The 20,377-nt window shown below is 48.2% G+C and overlaps 1 protein-coding gene across 2 annotated transcripts in view; it reads left to right on the forward strand.

The window, feature by feature from the left end:
- Grk3 (G protein-coupled receptor kinase 3) overlaps positions 1–20,377 on the forward strand; it is a 110,576-nt gene that overhangs the window by 11,233 nt on the left and 78,966 nt on the right. For both annotated transcript variants that reach the window (XM_039089109.2, NM_012897.3), the window contains 1 exon segment: positions 19,599–19,675. In XM_039089109.2, coding sequence (XP_038945037.1) covers positions 19,599–19,675 — 77 coding nt within the window.

Genomic DNA, 20,377 nt, shown 5'->3' on the forward strand with positions numbered 1-20,377 from the left:
AGGTTTGAGAAATGCAAAAGCAGAGTGGTACTGAGTCAGGGACCTGCTGCTGGAGATTTGCTTTAAAATACTTTAAAAGGTGGAGGAAGGATGGGAGGTGAAGGAGCTTCAAATCCTGGTGGCTGCTAAGGATGGGCCCTAGTTTCGCTGGCTGCTGCTCCTGCTGCTGCAGATACACAATAACTTGTTGTAGTTGTAGTTGTTATTTTGTTATTACTATAGACAGGATCTCGTGTAACACAGGCTGCTTTCTTTTTTGTTCTTCTCGCAATTTGTATCTTTATTTTTCTATAGGATATTTTTAAATTTTACATTTTAAATGTTAATTTCCTTTCCCGGTTTCCCGGACATAAGCCCTCTATCCCATCTCCCTCCCCTTCTTCTATAAGGGTGTTCCTCTCCCCATCAAGCCCCCCCCCCAACATTCCCCTACACTGGAGGTCCAACCTTGGCAGGACCAAAGGCTTCTCCTTCCATTGGTGCCCAACAAGGTCTTCCTCTGCTACATATGCAGTTGGAACCATGAGAGACACAGCCAGAGCATGTCAAATACAGAGGTGAATGTAAGCCGCAAACCACTGAACTGAGAACGGGATTGAAGGAATTAGAGAAAGGATTGAAAGAGCGGAAGGGGCTTGCAACCCCATAAGAACAACAATGCCAACCAACCAGAGATCCCAGGGACTAAACCACCATCCACAGGCTGCTTTTAAGCTCACTTTGGAGCCAAGGGTGACCTGGAATGTCTGATATTCCACTTTCTGACTCTAGAGTGCCTGGGTTACAGAGTGTACCGCCATGCCCATTTCCAGCAGAGCTGGGGCCGGACACCGGGGCTCGTTGCATGCTGGGTAGGCAGCTTGTGCCCTGAGGTACATCCCCAGCTCTGGTCTGGGAACTCTTACGGCGATGGCGAGGTATGAAGGTGCTAGCTGACACTTGCAGGGTGGAGGGCCTCAGTGGTCACACGTAAGTTGATGGTGACAGCATCACACAGATGCACAGTAACTTCCTGGTGCAAAGGACTTCACTGAGCCTCCTCAGGATCTAGAGTCGGAGCGTCGAAGATAAAACCGGACGGGAAGGGTGGGAGAGGCTACCTAGTTCCGACGAGCTGCACTTCAACCACACTGTCACCCACACAGCTTCTTAATAAGATGCCTGCAACAACTTGCTATTTAAAATTACACCTGTGAGCTGGCTCAGCAGGTGCTTGTGGCTAAGCCCGGTGAACTGAGTTTGATCCCCCCAGGACCCACATGGTGGAAGGCGAGAAACAACTCCCACAAGTAGTCCCCTGACCTCCACATGCGCACCAGGACATGCGCACAACCCTCCTCCACCCCTAACATTTCGCGATGATTTATGCATCTCTGAATACACCAGTATATGAGAGGAAGCAAAGTTTTATGAGAGAATCTGGATAAGCAAGAGCTACAGAGTCTCTAGAGAAGGTGCAGTGTTGTGCAGAAATCAATCTGACCTCCAGACAGCGTGTGCATTCCAGAAAACACGGGGGTGGGGGGGCTGGGACCTCGCTGGTGGCAGAGGGCATCTGCCCACAGGGAACACAGTTGTGGGTTCTGTCCCCACCACTGAACAAAGCCTGTGAAGTGGTTCTCACCCTATCTTTAACACAGCTCCCCATAAAATTATCATCACCGCTCGTTCATAGCTCTAATTTTGCTAGTTGTGAATTGAAATGTAAAGATCTGATATATAGGATGTCTGATATGAGGCCCCTGTGAAAGTGTCGTTGCCCCCCTCCCCCAAAGGGGGTGGTTCGCAAGCCACAAGTTTGAGAACCGCTGCCCTGAAGGCACTTTGTGAATGGATTCTTGCCGACCCAGAAGAGAAAAGACACGAAACAGCCAATAGGATATCGAAACACGTGAGGCATGTGGCAGAGCCACGTCCCCAGTCCTTGGAGTTGATTTATGAGCGAGTAGCTTTGAGCTGGGAGAGTCTGGTGGTCTCTGATAGCTGCTATTAGGCCAAAGTATAATCCTACCTTGCGTGCAAACAAAAAAAAAAAATTCTAGAGCATTTAGTTACAAAGTCTTGGTGGAAGCACTGTGTCAGGATTCAAAGGAACATATCTCTGTGGGCCCTGGGGGACACGGGGCTTTCCTAAACAAACTCTGAGCCTACAGACTGTGTCTGGGGAGACACAAAGACCCCAAGCTGATGCTCTCACGTGACTCAGATTGCTGTACTCCAGGTTGAAAGACCCAGGTAGAAGGACCAGAGGTGATTGAAGATTTTTTTTTTTAGAAAAAGGATTTTCGGAATATTTGCAGGTACATAAGGAGGTATGAGTATCGAAAGAAATGAGTCTAGTCAAAGAGGAAACTGTGTCACACACACCTCTCATCCAGGATCCAAAGGACCTTTTTTTAGTGAAGCTTGTATTAAAACAAATCACACACACACACACACACACACACACACACACACACGCACACACTTGAACACTAAAAAAAAAACAACACAAACAAACAAACAAAAAAAGACAAAGCTTTCAGATTTGGGGCATTTTGAATTCCAGGTCTTCAGGTTAGGGGTGCATTGGGTAACTGTCCTTGAATGGGTTAACTTAGACTGTCACGTCTTTGCCGGGTTATACCCACTGACAGACCTGTGGGCTCACATTGCTTCAAGGAGCAGACATCAGGCAACCAGTGCTGAGGGGCAGGTCTTTTCTCTTAGCGAGTGACTGCCTGCTGGCCAATTTTCCTCACAGGAGGCAGGTGCTTCTTCCCAACAGACACTTTGGCCCCGACGCTGAGCTGGGCATTCAGGAGTCTTCACATGGCTGTGCAGGCAAAGCAGTGCCTCTGCGACTTGCTGTTTTCCTGTATCCAAAGAAAAATGACTGATCCTTCGGGTGTGTTTATTTGCTGTGTTCTCCTTGCCTGTGAGCCTGCACCTCTGGGCCCTGTTTCTTCTCTTTGTCCTTGTGGGGCACCCCTCAGCTGATGCAGTCCTGCACAGTGTGAGAATGTGTGCACCCGTTTGTTCTGGCTGAGTACTCCATGCCTCCTCTCCAGACGAAGCCCTGCTGGGCAGGAAGCATCAGCCCGGGCCCGACTCTGAGCAGCTGAGTGAACCGTCTATGTCTCTTCCTCCCAGGGAGAGCATGGATTTACGGAGCAATGTAGGCTGGAGGCTCATGGGATGAAGGCCTGCCAAGTTCAGAGTGGGCAACACGATGAGATCCTGTCTCATAAACAAAGAGAAAAGGGGGTGTTGGGCATATAGCTCAGCGAGCGAGTGCTCGTGTAGCACGTAATAGGTTCTGGGTTCAATCCCTACAAAGAGAGAGAGAATTTGATATCCTGTCTGTGAAAGGGCTGATACCCAAAGCAGTGAACTCTAAGGTAGACGTGCACAAGGCAGAGTTCTTCATGATTGTGACATCCGGAACTCCTCGTTTTTTTCCTATGTGCAAAAGTCATATTTTACGATGGTGATTCTCAAGTTGTGGGGCGTGACCCCATGGGAGTCGAATGACTCTCTCACAGAGATCACCTAAGGCCACCAGGAAACTCAGATAGTTACATTATAATTCTCACCTAACAAAATTACAGTTACGGAGTGGCAACGGAAACAATTTTACGGTTGGGGGTGAATCCAACATGAGGAACCGTGTTAAAGGGTCTCAGCGTTAGGAAGGTTGAGAACGGCTGCCCAAGGAGATATTATTTTTAAACTGCAGATTTGGATACATTGGGCTCAATAGCTTTTCTTAAGCTGTGAGAATTCATCTCTGTAGACATTTCTGGGGAACCTTACATGAGAAAAATACCAGCTGGGGGGCCTAGGCAAAGTTTATTGGTGTGACCAAGGAGATAGGAAGCTAGAACCTGTTGGGCTCACGGTGCCAGTTAGAAACCAGGAGCCTTGGGCGAGCATATCCTGGTAAGCTCATTTGTTTTGAAAAGTAATTTTGAAGGCTCCACCTGGGTACAGGATGTCACGATTGGCAGCCCGCCTTGCTGGTGTTGATTGTCTGAGAAACTGAGATAAAGGGAAGCCAGGTGCTCTCTGGGGGTTGTTGAAGGTCAGTGCTGTTGGGCAGGGTGTGGGTTAAGCTCTGGTAACAAAGACTCACATTACATCAAGATCACTGGAGAGGCCCAGGGTGTGTGTGTGTGTGTGTGTGTGTGTGTGTGTGTGTGTACAAGCATGTGTGTTCTCCGGTGCATGAATGTGTGTGCATGTGTGAGCTCATGTGCATGAGTGTGCATGAGTTGCAAGAGTGTGCATGTGGTTGTGCATGTGGTTGTGCATGTGTGCATGAGTGTGTGGATATGTGTATTGTTATGCTCATGTTTGTGAATGTGCATGTGTGTGGGCATGTGCATGTGTGCATGAGTGTGCATGTGGATGTATGTGAGTTCGTGCACATGTGTGTGTGTGTGTGCGTGTGTGTGTACATGTGCCCATGTCTGTGTGGGTGCACGTGTAGGAGAGTGTGTACATGTGTATGTACATACTTGTGGAGGTTGGAGGTCAGAGGTCAGAGGTCAGAGGTCAACACTGCTTGTCTCCTTCAACTTCTCCACCTTATTTTTAGGCAGAGTCTCTTCATGGTCTCCCTGATTAGGGCAGTCTGAGTGGCTGTGGAGCACCGGAGATCCTCCATCGCCCCCTCTCCAGGGCTGGGATTACAGGTGTGTGCCCTGGTGCCTGAAATTTTACCGGAGTGCAGGGGAACCAAGAGAATGAATGCTTTCTCTTTGTCTACTGAGTGGTCTCTTCAGCCCCTGAGGAGTTTTGACCTCAGGCTTGGCAAAGAGAAGCCAGTGAATGACCAGCTCTGTTGCCCATGGATCCCTGCTGTCCCTGCTGTCCTCACTACCGTTCCTGTGTGCTTTTGCCCCAGGCCAGACACCAGCTAATGAGGAGCTCAGGCAGGGGTAAAGGAGGAGCCCAAGGCAAGCCAACTTCCTTTAAAGGAAGGGACATGGAGACCCTTGCCCCTTTCCGTCAGGTTTCTGATGATGAGAACTTGGTTATGTGACCCCATTAATTCTTGAGGTGCACTGCCTAAGGGCTGGCTGGGATCTTCTCTGTTCAGGTGGAGGATGTCGAGGAATGGTGTCTTTATCATCAAGGGTCCTGGATACAAAGGCTCACAAGCTGCACTTGGCCAATCAGGGGACTTTCAGGAATCCGATCTCAATCTCCATATACTCTTCCTGGCTCTGATCTGTCAGAGAATTGTTTATGTGGGGGCTCCCTTAGGGCAAGCTCTGCAGGCGAGGTGTAATCCAGTGACACCCCTGGGACCCCTGGGTCATCTTGACCTGTTCAGAGTGGAGAATCAAGAACCATGAAGGGTTAATGGGAGCACTCACTGTGGGGCCCGTCAGGAACCTCCCTCTCAGCAGTTGCACTGTAGCAGCATCTGAATGTGGAGGGCATCTTCGAGGGCAGCCCCTGGAATGGCCTCTTTAACCTGCATCCTAAGCAAAGACTACTTCTGGCCTTAATCACGTCTTAAGTAAACACGAGTCGGCATGAATTTATCCAGACTGATTCATGGATTTGTTTAGAAAAGGGATAGTAGTCCCCCACTCCTCTTGTGGACACTCCGTGACGATACACAGGTACGTACTGACTGGTGTGATTCCACCCCAGGATGGTGGCTGCCAGTCATCAGAGGCTCACAGTGAAGTGGGAGGCAGAGAAACCCGCGGGCTGGCCCTGGGAGGTCGTCAAAGGTCTCCTGGTTCTGAAGACTCCGAAAGGGATCCTTGAGGCTTGAGTTGCAGGCTCCCATGTGAAGGGGAAGACACGGAATGAAAAGGCAGGAGTAGTGGGGGCCAGTGTGGCTGGGTAGAGCTTGCTGTGCCTGGGATGAGGGCGTGGTCTGGGCGTGGCTTGGTTGTGGGCGGGGAGAGACTGGCTGTGGATAGGGTGTGGCCAGGCATGGATGAGGCAGACGTGTGTGTGTGTGTGTGTGTGTGTGTGTGTGTGTGTGTGTGTGTGTGTGTGTGTGTGTGTGAGAGAGAGAGAGAGAGAGAGACAGAGAGACAGAGACAGAGACAGAGAGAGACACACACAGAGACACAGAGACAGAGACAGAGAGAGACATAGAGACACAGAGACAGAGACAGAGAGAGACAGAGAGAGACAGAGACAGACTGGGGTTATGGCTGGGGCATAGCTGGGATGTGGCTTGGGTATATGTAGGTGGGGAGCGCCTGGGGTGTGACTTGGATGTGGGTGGGACAAAGCTTGTGGGTGGCTTGTGTATGGATGGGTAGGCCTTGAGACCTCTTTAGAAATGTCTTTTCTAATGAGCCAGGGCCCTGGAGTATTCCAGGTAAGACAGACCCAGGCTTAGATTCTTCCTGCCTCTCCTCTGAGACCTGTCCTAGTGGCTGACGGTAGAGCAGCTCATGAGTAAAACCGACTCCTGAAGCCAGTTTAAAGCAGTGGTTCTGATCGACTTGTGATGGACGGACGGCCTCAGGTGCAGCTCACCTTTCAGATGCAGTCTGTTCAGGGTTAACCATATGTGGAGACTTCTCTTGAATTTCTAGTAAAATGCAAGTACATTAAGTGCACTGCTGAGTAGAGGGTGCCGGGGGGACGGTTCAGCTTCCATGAGCTCACAGTACAACCAGGAAATCGAGAGTTTTCAACACTCACGTGTCTGGCGGTTCCTGTCTGTCATCCCAGGGCAGGGGATGGAGGCTATAGGACACCTGTGGATGGATGACCCACTAGCCTCACAGAATTTACATGTTCCAAGCTCAGGGAGAGGCTGTGTTTGAGAAAAGGCAGGGCGTGTGGGCTGTGGGCATGGTGGCATATATCCTTTAGTGCCTGGGAAGCAGAGGCTGGTGGATCTTTCTGAGTTCTGGGCCAGCCAGGGCCACATAGCAAGACCCTGTTGCAATGACAATAAATAAATAAATAAATAAATAAATAAATAAATAAATAAATAAGTAAATGAATGCAAAGGTGACCTATGATAGAGGAAGAATAGACCTTGAGCTTCACATGCTTGAATATATTAGTGTGTGGGCATATGTTTGCATCACACACACATACACACACATAAAATACACACGCAGACACAACACACACAAACACACACAAGTGCACAGAAATACACACACAGAAACATACAAATTCACACATGAGTGCACACCACACACAATACACACAAACATACAACACACAAACACACACACAAATACACACAAACATACAACACACAAACACTCAAACACACACAATACACACAAACACACACAATATACACAAACACACACATAAATTCACACACTAACACACAAAACACAAAAATACAATAAACACAAACACACACATAAACACACACACAACACACATAAACAGACACAAACATACACATAAACACACAAACACACAACACACAACATACACACACACACACACACACACACACACACACAAAACTTGGCGCTGACTGTCCAGATCTTGTTGGAGTACCATGAGGAACTCTGAAATCACAGAGCTTTTCTCAGGGACAAATGTCTGTGGTGCTATATTGTTCAAGGCTGTGGCATTTATATGTAAGAAATGGGGTTGACGGAGGAGACCAGGGAGGAGCTGGCCCTCATCTGCATGGTGAGACACGGAGCAGCCTGTGTGGTCTGGTGGCTTTAAACAGTGGAACCAGGTTTCCATGGTGACTTTGGATATTTCCTTCTGGGTTGTGTGCCTAATGAGTTGTTTGTGGAAAATCTCTAGCAACTGTACATTAAAAAACAGAATGCCAAAAATCCTGTGGTTTCGTTTCGAAGGGCTTAGAGTTTGAAGGGACTGCTGGCTCGTTTCTTTTTTTCTTAAAGAAGCTGGCCTGCGGTTTGTGGCCCCATGAATGGTGGCCGCTGCAGTCTGGGTGTACGTGGTTTGCAGAACACTTGCATGCATGCACCAGCTGGTCTGGTCCCCCCACCTGCTTCCTGTGCAACTTGACTTTTATGGGAACGTGATGCCTACTGGGTAAAATATTTATGCACCGTAATAAAACAGCCAGACCTCAGGCGGAACTTGGTGGATTTTTATCTGTGGAAGCTGCACAGTTAGATCAGTCATTACGTCTTCTCCAACAGGCACTGGGACTTGTCTCTCTTCCTGTGGCCTGAGATCAGGTGTCTGGTCCTTCAGTTAATTAGGGGTGTGTGTGTGTGTGTGTGTGTGTGTGTGTGTGTGTGTGTGTGTGTGCATTAAAGTCAGAGGACAGCCTGGATCTACTTTCACCATGCGGGTGTCCTGGGTATTGAACTTAGGAAGTCAGACTTAGCAGCAATCACCTTTACCGGCTGAGCCATCTTGCCAGCCCATTTGCCTGCTTTAGCAGTAGAGACATTTTATCTGTGGAGCTGACTGTCCTGAGCCCTCAGCAGGGTCTTCATAGCCCTGATGAGCAGTGCTGCTGTCTTTCTACCCAGCTGCCATTAAATTTGAAGGAATCCACTGGACTCCAATCAGTATCCAATTATAGCTTGGCTTGTCTCATGTGAAAGCTGTCACCCCTACTCTGGCCTCATCCGTCTGCTAGCATCACCTGGCTGTTTTCATCTCTCTCCACCTCCCAGTCCCCTTGGGTTATTAAGAAACACATCCAGGCAGACATGTTGTCTCACCCCTAGCTCTTTCTGCTCTCTTCAGGTACAAATTGCTTCAGATGTTTAATCGAGTCACATGTGGATCACTCTCCCCCTCTCCTTCCCCTTTCCCTCCCTCTCTACCCTCCCCCTTCCCCTCCTCCTCCTCACCTTCCTCTGCCAAAGTCTCCCTATGTAGCCCAGGCTGACATCAAACTCAAGATCCTCCAGCCTCAGCCCCTGAGTGCTGAGATTAGAGACAGTACAATATTTTAACATTAAAAGCTTCCCCCTTAATTTTCATTTCAGTTATTGCCTATATATTTGCCTGGTCATCTAGACCCCTGGGTCTGCCAATGCTGTTCTCGCTTGAATTATTTTATCCCAGAAATTGGATCCCTCATGGTTGTATCATTTTCCACCCTTGTAATCAAGGGGTGTGCACTGTTTTGTGGGAGGCTGAGAACTTCACTTCTTTAACTCAGTGCAATTATTTTAGGACCCATCTACGTCGTCTAGGTCATAAACCCCTAGTGCATTTCCCTCTGACCCTCAGTTTTGAGACACTGGCACTGGATAGTCTGATTCACTATGTAGGGCAGGCTAGCCTTGAACTCACAGAGATCCACGTGCCTTTGCCTCATTCATCTTTTTTATTGCCAAGTAATATTCCATTAGGAGCCTGTCTTCACAGCTCTCGTGGACATGCGTATTCTTTCTAGGCTTTCGCCACTGAGGGTAAGGCTGAAATTACCTGCCAGTCACATGTCACCTTTTATTTGACTGTACGCATGCACATTTCCAGGAGAAGTGCCCGGGGACGGAATGTGATGAGGTGGTTGAACTTCAAGGTGCTGCCAAGCTCTTTGCTGTGCCTGTTCCCTTTCCCAGTGGTTATTCCACATCTTGGCCAACCTGGAATTTGGTCTTTCCTCAGAGAAGCTACTCCGACAGGGTGTGGTGGAGTCACACTGTGATTTTAATCCCTCTTCGTAGTCTGTAAATTTCTTCCCATGAAGCTCCCACTCCTTTGTATGTTTGTTCATACAAATATATATTTGTATATAGGGTTGGTTTTTTGTTTTATATTTTTGAGACGGGGGGCCCCCTGTAGCCCAGGCTGGCCCTTGACTTTCTACATAGCTGAGGATGTCCTCGAACTTCTGATCCTCCTGCCTCCACCTCCTACAAGTTTTTAGATTGATGATCACTTTAAGTTTCTGTTTTAGACTTTTGTTTATGTGCGTAAGTGGTTGCCTGTGTGTGTACGTGCATCATGGTGCACGCCCAGTGCCCTCCGAGGTCAGAAGAAGGTGGTGGGTCCCCTGAGACTGAAGTTACAGACGGTGGTGAGCCACCCTGTGGGAGCTTGGACTCTCACCAAGAGCAGCAGGTGTTCTCCATGTCCTTGCTTGGCGAGTCCTCTTTGTTGAATTGTAAGGATCCTCCATGTGTGTAGGATCCAGGCTTCAGCCAATGGCGATCTGCAGTCTCTTGTCTCAGGCTGGCCCATATCCTTCATCCCCCTGAGTTCTGATGGCGAAAGGGAAGTTTTGATGTCCATGGGCTTGGTTTTCCCCGCCCAGTGTTGCAGTATATTTAAAAAGGCGCACGTTCTGGTTCATGCAAGTTCCCACTCCACACAGATCCATGAACTCTTGCTGTTTCTCTGTTACCGTTTTCACACATTGTCCCCTTGGCGTGTTGTTACCACACCTGATACACACATTGCGTTCCAGTGGGCCGTATTAGCATGGCCCCACGCCATGCTAGCCCCAAGCATTCTTTAGCCTGCCACGACTTTCTGTCATGAACTCTACTCACACAACCCAGTTAAGTCATAACCCAGCAGCCAGGTTTATGTGTTAAATGCTCAGTGTATAATACATCTACACAATTAACTTACAACCAGTCGATAAGGATATAAACCACCCACCTAGATAAGATATAATTTGTTCATCTAGACATATAAATCCTGTACACATCCCTTAAGAATAGCCATAACAACCTGTAAATGCAGAGAGAGAAATCTTAACATCCGCCTCCATGTTTTCTCAGCTACTCTCTTCTCTTCTTGCTCTGGTCTCCTCCTCTCTACAACTTTTCTCCCGCCCTTCCTTCCTTTTTTTCCAATGGCAGGCCTCGTTCTATCCTGTACCTGGCTTCAGCTGCATAATGACACCAACCTACAGCACTTGTCCGCCCTGTCATGTGCTGTGTGGAGACCAGAGTCAATGCTGACTGCTGTGCCTGGACCAGTTTCTACTTTAGGTTACTTTTAGGTACTGGGTCTTGCTGGCAGGTTCCAGGGGTCTGTCTGTCTCTGGTGCCCTCAGGGCTAGGGCTATGGTTGTGTGTTGCTGGCCTGGATGCTACAGGGGTTCTGGAGATCTGAGCTCAGGTCTTCACATAGTTTAGCGACTGAGCTATCCCATGAGCCCTGTGGCTCAAGCATTGCTCTCATGACAGATGTCTTTGTTTAATCCCTGGGGGGCAAAGGCTTTTTGTAGTTTTCCCTGAGGAGTTCTGTGGCTCTGTATTTTAAGTCCGAGATGCACCTCAGTGCATCTCAAACTATTTTCTGCGTGCGGTGATGGAGGAAGAGAAGCCGCTTTCTCCAAACCAGCAATTAAACATGAGAAATATTGGGAGATATAAGCAGGAAATGAGTTCGTAGAATGGGTTTCTAGTGGTTAGAAAGGAAATGGGAGCTTTAAATAAAAGATAATTGAATCGAGTTGAAAACTCCTATGTTTGAGTGAATCAGACTCCAAGGCTCTCCCCGACCTTTACAGGAGGCAGATTCAAAAGTCTCAGCCTGCCAAATTAGGAAAGAATTGGGAGTCAGAATCGAGTGGGACTAGGCTGGTGCTTACTCGGCGTCAGGAACATTCCCGAAACAGTCTCCGGAGGTGTCAGGATGGTCCGTGAGCCAATCATAAATCGTGAGGCACCTAATCAAACAGATTCCTTAGTTCCTCAAAGAAGGAAAGATTCTGTCTTCCAAAGGCATCGAATCAACACACCCCGTCCATTCTGCATTGATCTCTGGCCCTTCCTTGAGGCAGCATAAGACAAACTGAGAACTGAGTTTGCTGGGTTCCACTTTTAAATCCACCCTGTTTGAAAAGTTTGTTGCTAGTTAGCTGGGGGTCTGGGGTGTTACTTCTTTCTCTCTGTCCAAATTTCAAGGGCTGTGGCTGAGATCCAGTGTGGACTTGATTGAGAAATAGATGTAGGGATGAAGGGGGTGCAATTCAGAGGCAAGAATAGCTCTCACATCCCAACAGTCAGTGGTTGAAGGATGGTCACAGTGGGGCAGGGGAGAGAGCACAGGTGTTTACACTAATGGTGGTGAGTCAGGGGCCTCTGCAGGCAGAGAAGTCAAGGAAGCTCCATCGGCCACACCCCAGGGGGACTCAAGTGTCTCAAGCTTGCATTTAGGAGCTAAAGGAAACTTTCTAGAAGAAAACCCTTGTGGGATGCCTCAGATTAGGCAGGGTTTTTTTTCCACACTAGAAGCTTGATACAATGTATAAAAGTATCCACAAGTTGAGTTTAATCAAGTTTCAAAGATTAATGCCCTTCAAAGACATCAGGCAATTTCAAGACAAACTCTGAACTTGGGAAACTATTTAAATAGCAGTCATGGTTTCCTTTCTAGTTGCTGTGAGGAAATAATCCAGTAAAAGCAACTCGGGAGAGAAAGGTTTACCTCTTAAATTTGGGTTACAGCCTTCCCGCAGAGTTGTCAAGGCAGCAAAATCTTGGGGCAGGTGCGGCTCCACAGGAAGTTGGAGCAGCCGTGGCTCCACAGACAAGAATAGCAAGGACAAATCCTGCATGCTTACACTCTGGGCCATTTTCTCCTCTTTTATAACATTCAACTCTCAAGCCCAGGGGATGCTACTGTCCACTCTTAGGCTAGGTCTTCCGGGGTCAATTAACACAATCAAGTGGATCCCCCTTTTCCAGAGACCAACCTGATCCCGACAATCAGTGAGTGTCTTCCCCAAGTGATCACTGACACAGCCTTACAGTAATGATACATGGCAACTTGAGTCCTCAGTATTATAAAGAGCTAAATAATCAAATATCTCCTCAAAGGGGGCAAAATATCTGGGGGTGTCCCAACCCAGAAGACACACCAGCCACAGATAAAGTATTTACTGTGTTTAGGTCTGCTCTGCCTAATTTACTATCCAGGCCCATACAGAGGCCAGAAAAGGGACACTGTTCACAGTGTGCTCGTGGAATTGGCTCCAAGTGGAAAGCATGCACATGTTCTGTAATTACCGGTAGGTGAGTCATGTGGTATCGGCAGTTGACAGGATTCCCCTCATCAAAGGCCATGATTCTACATGGAATTTCTAGAGGTCATGAGGTACAACAATAAGTAGATGGCTCGCCTGTGCTGGGAGCTGGCTTAGATCCCCAGTGGGCTCAGAGATCCTCTTGACACAAACACCAAAATTGTTTTAGGATGGATCAAGGTGGCAGACTCTGTTTATTAAACATCGTACAAGTCAGGCAGGTAAGATGGCTCAGCAGGGTAATTGGTGCTTCCTGCCAAGCCTGGTGACCTGAGATTGAACCTTGTGAACCCACACTGTAGAAAGAAAAAACTGACTCCTGTGGTTCGTCCTCAGGATAATCTACTTAAACAGACCCACATACATAGTTAGAGTCCGTGTGAGTTGTCCATCTTCTTTAATTAAAAGGCAAAGGTTGACACAGAGACCAGGGAAGCAAGGTCCAACTGTGTGCTGTAAGCCAGAAACTCAACTCCTCTAGGCAGGAAACATAGATACTTAGCAGACCCCACACAGACACTAGCCAAGAGAAGCTTGCCGCAACCTGGTCAGGGTTTGATTAAAAAGGGGCAGAAGGAACAAACCTGTGAGTGACATTAGGAGGGAAAGCTTCTCTATGACAGGTCCCTCCTAGCACCCTCTGCTCGTGCATCAGTCGAGCTACAAGACAGACAAGATGGTATCGAAAGCAGACAGACAGACAGATGAGTCAGGATAAAAGTTTGAGAGTCCTGCATTCCCACCCCAGCAACTTAAGGGAAAAATAAGACAGGAACTCGGTGTTGATCCTGAATCTGGGAAAATGTAAGCAGCACTGCTACCCGTCCTGACCCAGTGAGTATTTATCAGTTCGTTCTTCCGGTATCGACACATGTGCATTCCGCTCACTTGTGCACAGAAGACTCGCAAATGGGTCACATGCCAGTAGTAAAGAAAAGATCAACGAATCTAGAAAGAGCAGGACCGTCCGGCGTGTGCTTTCTAGCCACCGTGGAAGTAAGCCAGAATCAATTATTGGCAGGTACCTGTCGTCTCCAAGAACTCAGAAAAAAAGCGACGTGCACATAAATGAATTGCAGAGCAGGGAGCAAATATCGAGGGGAATTAAAAAGCCACGCGACTGGGGAGAAGAATTGAAGCAGGTGTGTCAAGAGCCTTGGGATGCAGTTACATCGACGCCCACAGAGAACACAATAACTGCTAAGCTACCTCAGAAAGAATTAAGGCAGTCCGTGGAACTCCCTACGCCAGTAAAGGAGCAACGAGACCAGACCACAGCATGCTTCCTCGAGAGGCTGGGTGGGGCAAATGCAGACCTGTGCTGTTGGCTCTGCAGAGGCTCCAGATGATTCAGTGGGGACCGTTGATGGGCTCTCACACAGCAGCAAACTGTCAGGGATGGTATGGAAGCGAAACCTTTGCCTTTTACCGTTTCAGTGCACAGACATCAGCCTGCAATGAACGCTATTCCAGACGTGAGAGCTACAGCTTGGAAACATCTCCTTTCTAAAAGAATTACTTTGTTATTTTAAGCATATACATCCGTTCGTGGGTCTAAAAGAGGACCTTGGATACCCTGGAATTTGGGGCATGGGAATTTGTGAGAGACACTGATATGGGGGCCTGGCAATAGAACCCTGATCCTCTCTCTGCAAGAGCAGCCGGTGCTCCTAACCACTGAGTTGTCTCTCCAGCTCCAAAACCTCTGAAACGTCTAAAGGGAAATATGGATGACTTTAGAGAGTCTGAAGACAGCAAGGCACAGATTTCCCATCCCAGGAATGATCAATAAATTGGAAGTCCTCAGTGAAGTCAGAAGGACACAGCGAGAAACAAAGAGAAGATGCTAGGGCCAATTGGGGGAGTCGTAGGCATAAATTTTTGCAGCCTACTTTTAATAAGCATTCAACCTTTCTTCTAGCTGGCCACCCAGCAGAGGTAGTTTAAGAGAAAAGTTATTAGGATGTGGGAGAAGTGGACCTGTTCAGCAATAGTTCTTTGGGGGTGAGCTCAATCTTCTTGACAGCAGTTCAGTCCCGTAGCAAACACCAAATACAACTCAGCAGCTGCAGACCAGTCCTTTCTGCAGGCAGACACCAGGCAACTGTAGTTCAACCCTGAAGAAACCATTCATCTTGTTTTAGCAAGACATCCTTTTCACCTGTGTGCCCCAGCCAAACATTTGACATAACTGACTTTCCAAAGAAACCAGAAGTCTCCACTTCAGGGGTGACCACAGAGTTATATAGACATCTGACAGCATTTCCTTGCAGGTTGCGTGAAGAAGCCTTACACTCAATAGTCAGGAAAACAGCCCAGTGAGAAGGCGGGCTATTTGATGAGGCTCCTCCCAAAAGCAGATGTATTGATCCCGGTCAGCACCTACAGATGCACTCAACGTCGCCGTTCATGAGGGAAATGAAAGTTAAAATACAAACTGGAACAAGATCTCCCCGACACAGCAAGGTGTCTAAAGATTAGAAGGGATGAGCTAAGTGTTGGCAGGGTAGGGGGGCAGCTTGAAACACCACAAACTGTCAGTGGAGATGTGAGGCCACAGGAGCATTTGGAACTGTGGGTTTTGTGGTTTTCCTTGATGGATGGTAGGGTTTACCATGAGAACAGCTCTCTCACCCCTCAGTATTTCCCCATGAGAGGTGACAACACATGTTCTGAAAATGCCAGGGACGTGGATATTTAAGGCACTTTCATTCATAACGTTCCCAAACTGGGAGCAACAGAAATGTTCACAAACAAGTGGAGAGATCTGCAAACCCTGAGCTATTCCTGCTGCAACAGAAGCTTGGCTGGGGGGAAGGCTAAGGGTGTAGCCCCTGGGCTAGAGAGAAAAGCGAGCACAGGAGACAGCCCAGCACATAGGCCGATGCGGGCCATACTCTTGCCAACAGCACGTGGCCCATGTGGAGAGTCCCCAGCTGCCTGGACTGTAGAATCTGAGGAGGCCTTACCCCCCTCTGGGGCTGGTGGAAAATTTTATGTCTATTGTTAGGACAGGGAGTTACAGGGTATGTATGTGTCCACATTCTCACTCAACAGTGCTACCAAGCTATGCATTTAATTATGACAGGTATCAAAAATATTCTATTTCTATGAGTACACCATACCTGACTTCAGACACACCAGAAGAGGGCATCAGATCCCACCACAGATGGTTGTGAGCCACCACGTGGTTGCTGGGATTTAAACTCAGGGCCCCTGGAAGACCAGTCAGTGCTCTCAACCGCTGAGCCATCTCTCCAGCCCTTTGAAAGGTCTTTTGAAAAAGTAATTCTCAATGGGTAAAGGCGATAGCTGACAATAGGAATTACAACCCCAAACCCACAAGGCAGAAGAGAATTGATCCCCACACATTGTCCTCTGCCGTCCACACCTGCACCGCGGGTACCAACACATTCCAGATGTGAAGTGTGGAAGTGGCTTGTACGCTCACCGTCAGTGGCTGGCACACTTGCATTCACTCCAGCTGAGTCAGAGACTCACTTGGGAAGCCCACCCTCCTCCATTTCCCGTCTCCACCCCTGTCTGCACCACATGTCATGGCTTAATGTGTCCATTGCAACTTTCTGAGCTCACCACTGTCTCCTGCATCTGGCGCTTGGCCGTGACTTGGCTGTCCTTTCATACCTAGCCCCGGAATCTTACTCCTCTTCCAGAGTGCACTGTCTGCCCTCGAGTCTGTGTTGTCTTATATAAATTGCTTCTTGTTTCTGCATCCTGTGATAGTCCCCGCGGGGTTCTGATGGGCTCAGACTGACTCTGTAATGAAATTTGGCAGGTCTTTGAACGCTCCTAATGTTCAGTCTCTCTGTTCATAACTGTTTCTCCACTCTTTAGTCTCTCCTTCTCCGTGATTTATAATTTCTCCCCGTAAACATCTCATGCATAATTTTGGAAGGTTTTAATTTCGAGGCATTTCAGGTTTTTTATTTTATTGTAACTAGACTCTTCTTTTAATCATTTTCTGAATTGGTGATGCACCAAAGTGATTTCAAAACACCAACTCTGTACCTGGGGCGTCTTTTGCTTTTGTTTTAGGAAGAGATTGATAAGAAGGATTTGATGCAAATGCATGCTTAGGGCTGTGTGGGAGTATGCATACTGCATGTGGATACGGCTATATATGCAGTATACGTGTGGCTATGTGCATATCTGGGGCTGTGTGCAGGATGTTTGTCCACGCATGGGGTCATGTGTTGGGTATGTATGTGGTATGTATGTACATGTATGTAACTGTGTGGTATATGTATGTAGATGTGTATACATGGGTCTGTGTGTAGAATATGTGTGCATGTATAGGGCAGTGTGAGGAATACGTGTTCATGCATGGGGCTATGTGGTGTGTGTGTGTGTGTGTGTGTGTGTGTATGGGACTGTGTAGGGTATATGAGTGTGTTTGTGTGTGGTGTTGTATTGTGTTGTGTGTGTCTGCATAGGACTGTATTGGGTATATATGTGGTATATGGTGTGTGTGTGTATGTATGTATGTATGTATGTATGTATGTAAGCATCTGCATGGGAATGTGTGTGTGCATGCACCCATATGCAGCATGTGGGATTGTATGTGGTGTATGTGTGTATGGTGTGTGTGTGTGTGGTATGTGCATGTGGTGTGTGTGTGTGTGTGTGCATGAGACTGTGTGGGTTATGTGTGTGGTGTGTATGGTGTGCATGATATATGCATGTGATATGTATGTGTGTATGCATGTGAGTGTGTGTGTGGTGTGTGCGCATGGGACTGTGTGTGGTGTGTGTGTGTGTGGGTGTATGTGTGTGGTGTGTGCCTGTGGGGTGTATGTATATGCTCATGTATCTGGTGTGGGATGGGAGTGTGTGCATGCATGTGGCTAGGTATGCAGTATGCATGTGCGTGTTCACACGCTCATGTATACTTTAGAGAGCGACGATACTGAGGGTAAGTTTTGGCATCTTCATGGGATATTCCGAAACGGATTCGCCACCTTTAGGGTTGACTCCGGGTCTTGAAAGAGGGTGGGTGGTGGCTGGAGTGTCTACCTTGCCACTGTCAGACCCTGGACAGCTCCTGCAGTTCCGGGTCGTCGTGTGAAGACTTTCTCCGACAGCTGATAGCCTTGAGTGGCAGTGACCATCTCTTCCTCCCTCTGTAAGTCAAGGTTACTCATGTTGCACCTTTAACGCAGCTTTTAACACCTGCCGTGTGTTGGCTGGCCTCCCTGTTGCTGTAAGGGAATTCGGGAGAGAACCAGATGAAGCAGGGAAGGGTTCAGCTCACGGTTTGAGGGTGCACAATGGGGACGACGTGGTGGCGGGAGTCTTCTGGGTTTGGTTGTGGAACGTGGATCCTCTTGCTCACATCTGGATGGATCAGGAAACATTGCTGGGCCTCTCTGGCCTCTAGGTCCCAACGCCTCCAAATCCTTCTGCAAACTGGGTCATCAGCCTAAGAGGGGTATAGCCAGGCAGTCACAGTCATGCCCCTGTCCCAGCAGCTGTCCTCTGCTGCGCTTGCTCCTTCGGGTCTGTGTGACTAGGTGCATAGCAAGAGAGGGGGAGCTTTTGTGTTGATTTAATGTTTGAAGGTTGTACTGGCTACTTTTGAATTAACTTGACACAAGCTAGCAGGGAAATCCACTGAGAAGATGCCTCCGTAAGATCCAGCTGTAGGACATTTCCTTAATTAGTGACTGACTGGGGAGGGCCTGGCTCATTGTGGGTGTGGCCATCCCATTATGGGTGTGGCCATCCCATTGTGGGTGGGGCCAGCACGGGGCTTGTGGTCCTGGGATCTATAAGAAGGCAGGCTGAGCAAGCCAGTAAGTAGCCCCCACTCCCACCCCCAAAAAGAACATGGCCTCTGCTTCAGCTCCTGCCTCCAGGTTCCTGCTCTGTTTGATTTCCTGTCCTGACTTCCTTCAATGATGGCCCACTCTCTTAGTGAAGGTTTCTATAGCTGTGAAGAGATGCACTAGGACCAAGGCAGCTCTTAATAAGGAGAGCATTTCACTGGGACTGGCTTATAGGTTCAGAGGTTTTTGGACTCATTATTGTCATGGTGGGAAGCATGGCAGCGGGCAGGATCCGAGATTTCTGCATCTGGCTCATCAGGCAGCAGGAAGAAAGAGACACTGGACCTGGCTTGAGCTTCTGAAACCTCAAAGTCCACCCCCCAGTGATACACTTCCTCCAACAAGGCCACTCCTCCTAATAGTGCCACTCCCTAAACACTCAGATAGGAGTGTATGGGGTTTATCCTTATTCAAACCACCACAACTATGCTATGGAAGTCTAAGCCAAGTAAATCCTCCATTGCTTTTGACCATGGTTGTTTATCACAGTAATAGTAACTCTGACTAAGACCAGAGTAAAGGGTGTCATGGCCAGGCAGGCATGGTGGCAGGAGAGGTTTAATGGGTGTGGCCACCAACGCCTGAGACTGCTCACTCACATCTGGATCAGTCAAAGGCACACAGAACCAAACCAAAAACCAAAGCAACAATAACCACAAAACTTGAGATCAGTCAGTAAGAGAGGCTCCCAGCAATCCACTTCCTCCAGCTAGGTTCCCATCTCCAGAACGTTCCCCAGCTTCCCCCAAGCAGTGCCGCTAGCTGGGGGGCACAGTAAACTCTGGAGCATGTGCACCCGTGTCCTAACAGCTACTTTTATCTTGCAGTATCCGGAGTGTGATGCAGAGGTATCTGGCAGAAAGAAACGAAATAACCTTTGACAAGATTTTCAATCAGAAAATCGGTGAGTCCTCTTCTTCATCAGGTCCTGCACGGCACCAGAGGTATCTGGTGACATCACAGTCACCTGGTCTACCTTATGTGAAGGACATTTTTATGTCTCAAAAAGACCCCCTCTTGCCTTCACCACTCCTGTCCTCAGTGAGAATGCACCCAGACATGTCAGGCTCACTCTTTGTGCCTGAGCTTTAGACTTTTCCTGGGTATTTCTAAGAGAGAGAGAGAGAGAGAGAGAGAGAGAGAGAGAGAGACAGAGAGAGAGACAGAGAGAGAGACAGAGAGAGAAAGAGAGAAAGAGAGACAGAGAGACAGAGAGAGAGACAGAGAGAGAAAGAGAGACAGAGAGAGAAAGAGAGACAGAGAGAGGAAGGGGGAGGGAGAAAGGGAGAGAGGGAGGGAGAGAGAGGGAGAGGAAGAGGGAGAGAGTCCTCAGAGAGCAAGCACCACCCCCCCAACTCCTCCTTCCCCCCATGGAGCCTGTGATCTTTGTGTCTGGCCTCTTTCACCAACAACGGGCTTTCATTTCATCCACTGCTACACATGTTGGCAGTTCATTCCGTGTTAGTGGTATGTATGGACACACTACACTTTGATTATTCATACATGAGGTGATAGATAGATGGTTAGATTATCTCTATGCTTTGTCTATTCTGAACAAAGGTGCTGTGATTTGTGAATATTTACCTCTTTGTGTTTCTTCCTCTGT

The sequence above is a fragment of the Rattus norvegicus genome, chromosome 12, assembly GCF_036323735.1.
Source record: "Rattus norvegicus strain BN/NHsdMcwi chromosome 12, GRCr8, whole genome shotgun sequence".
NCBI classification, from domain to species: domain Eukaryota; kingdom Metazoa; phylum Chordata; class Mammalia; order Rodentia; family Muridae; genus Rattus; species Rattus norvegicus.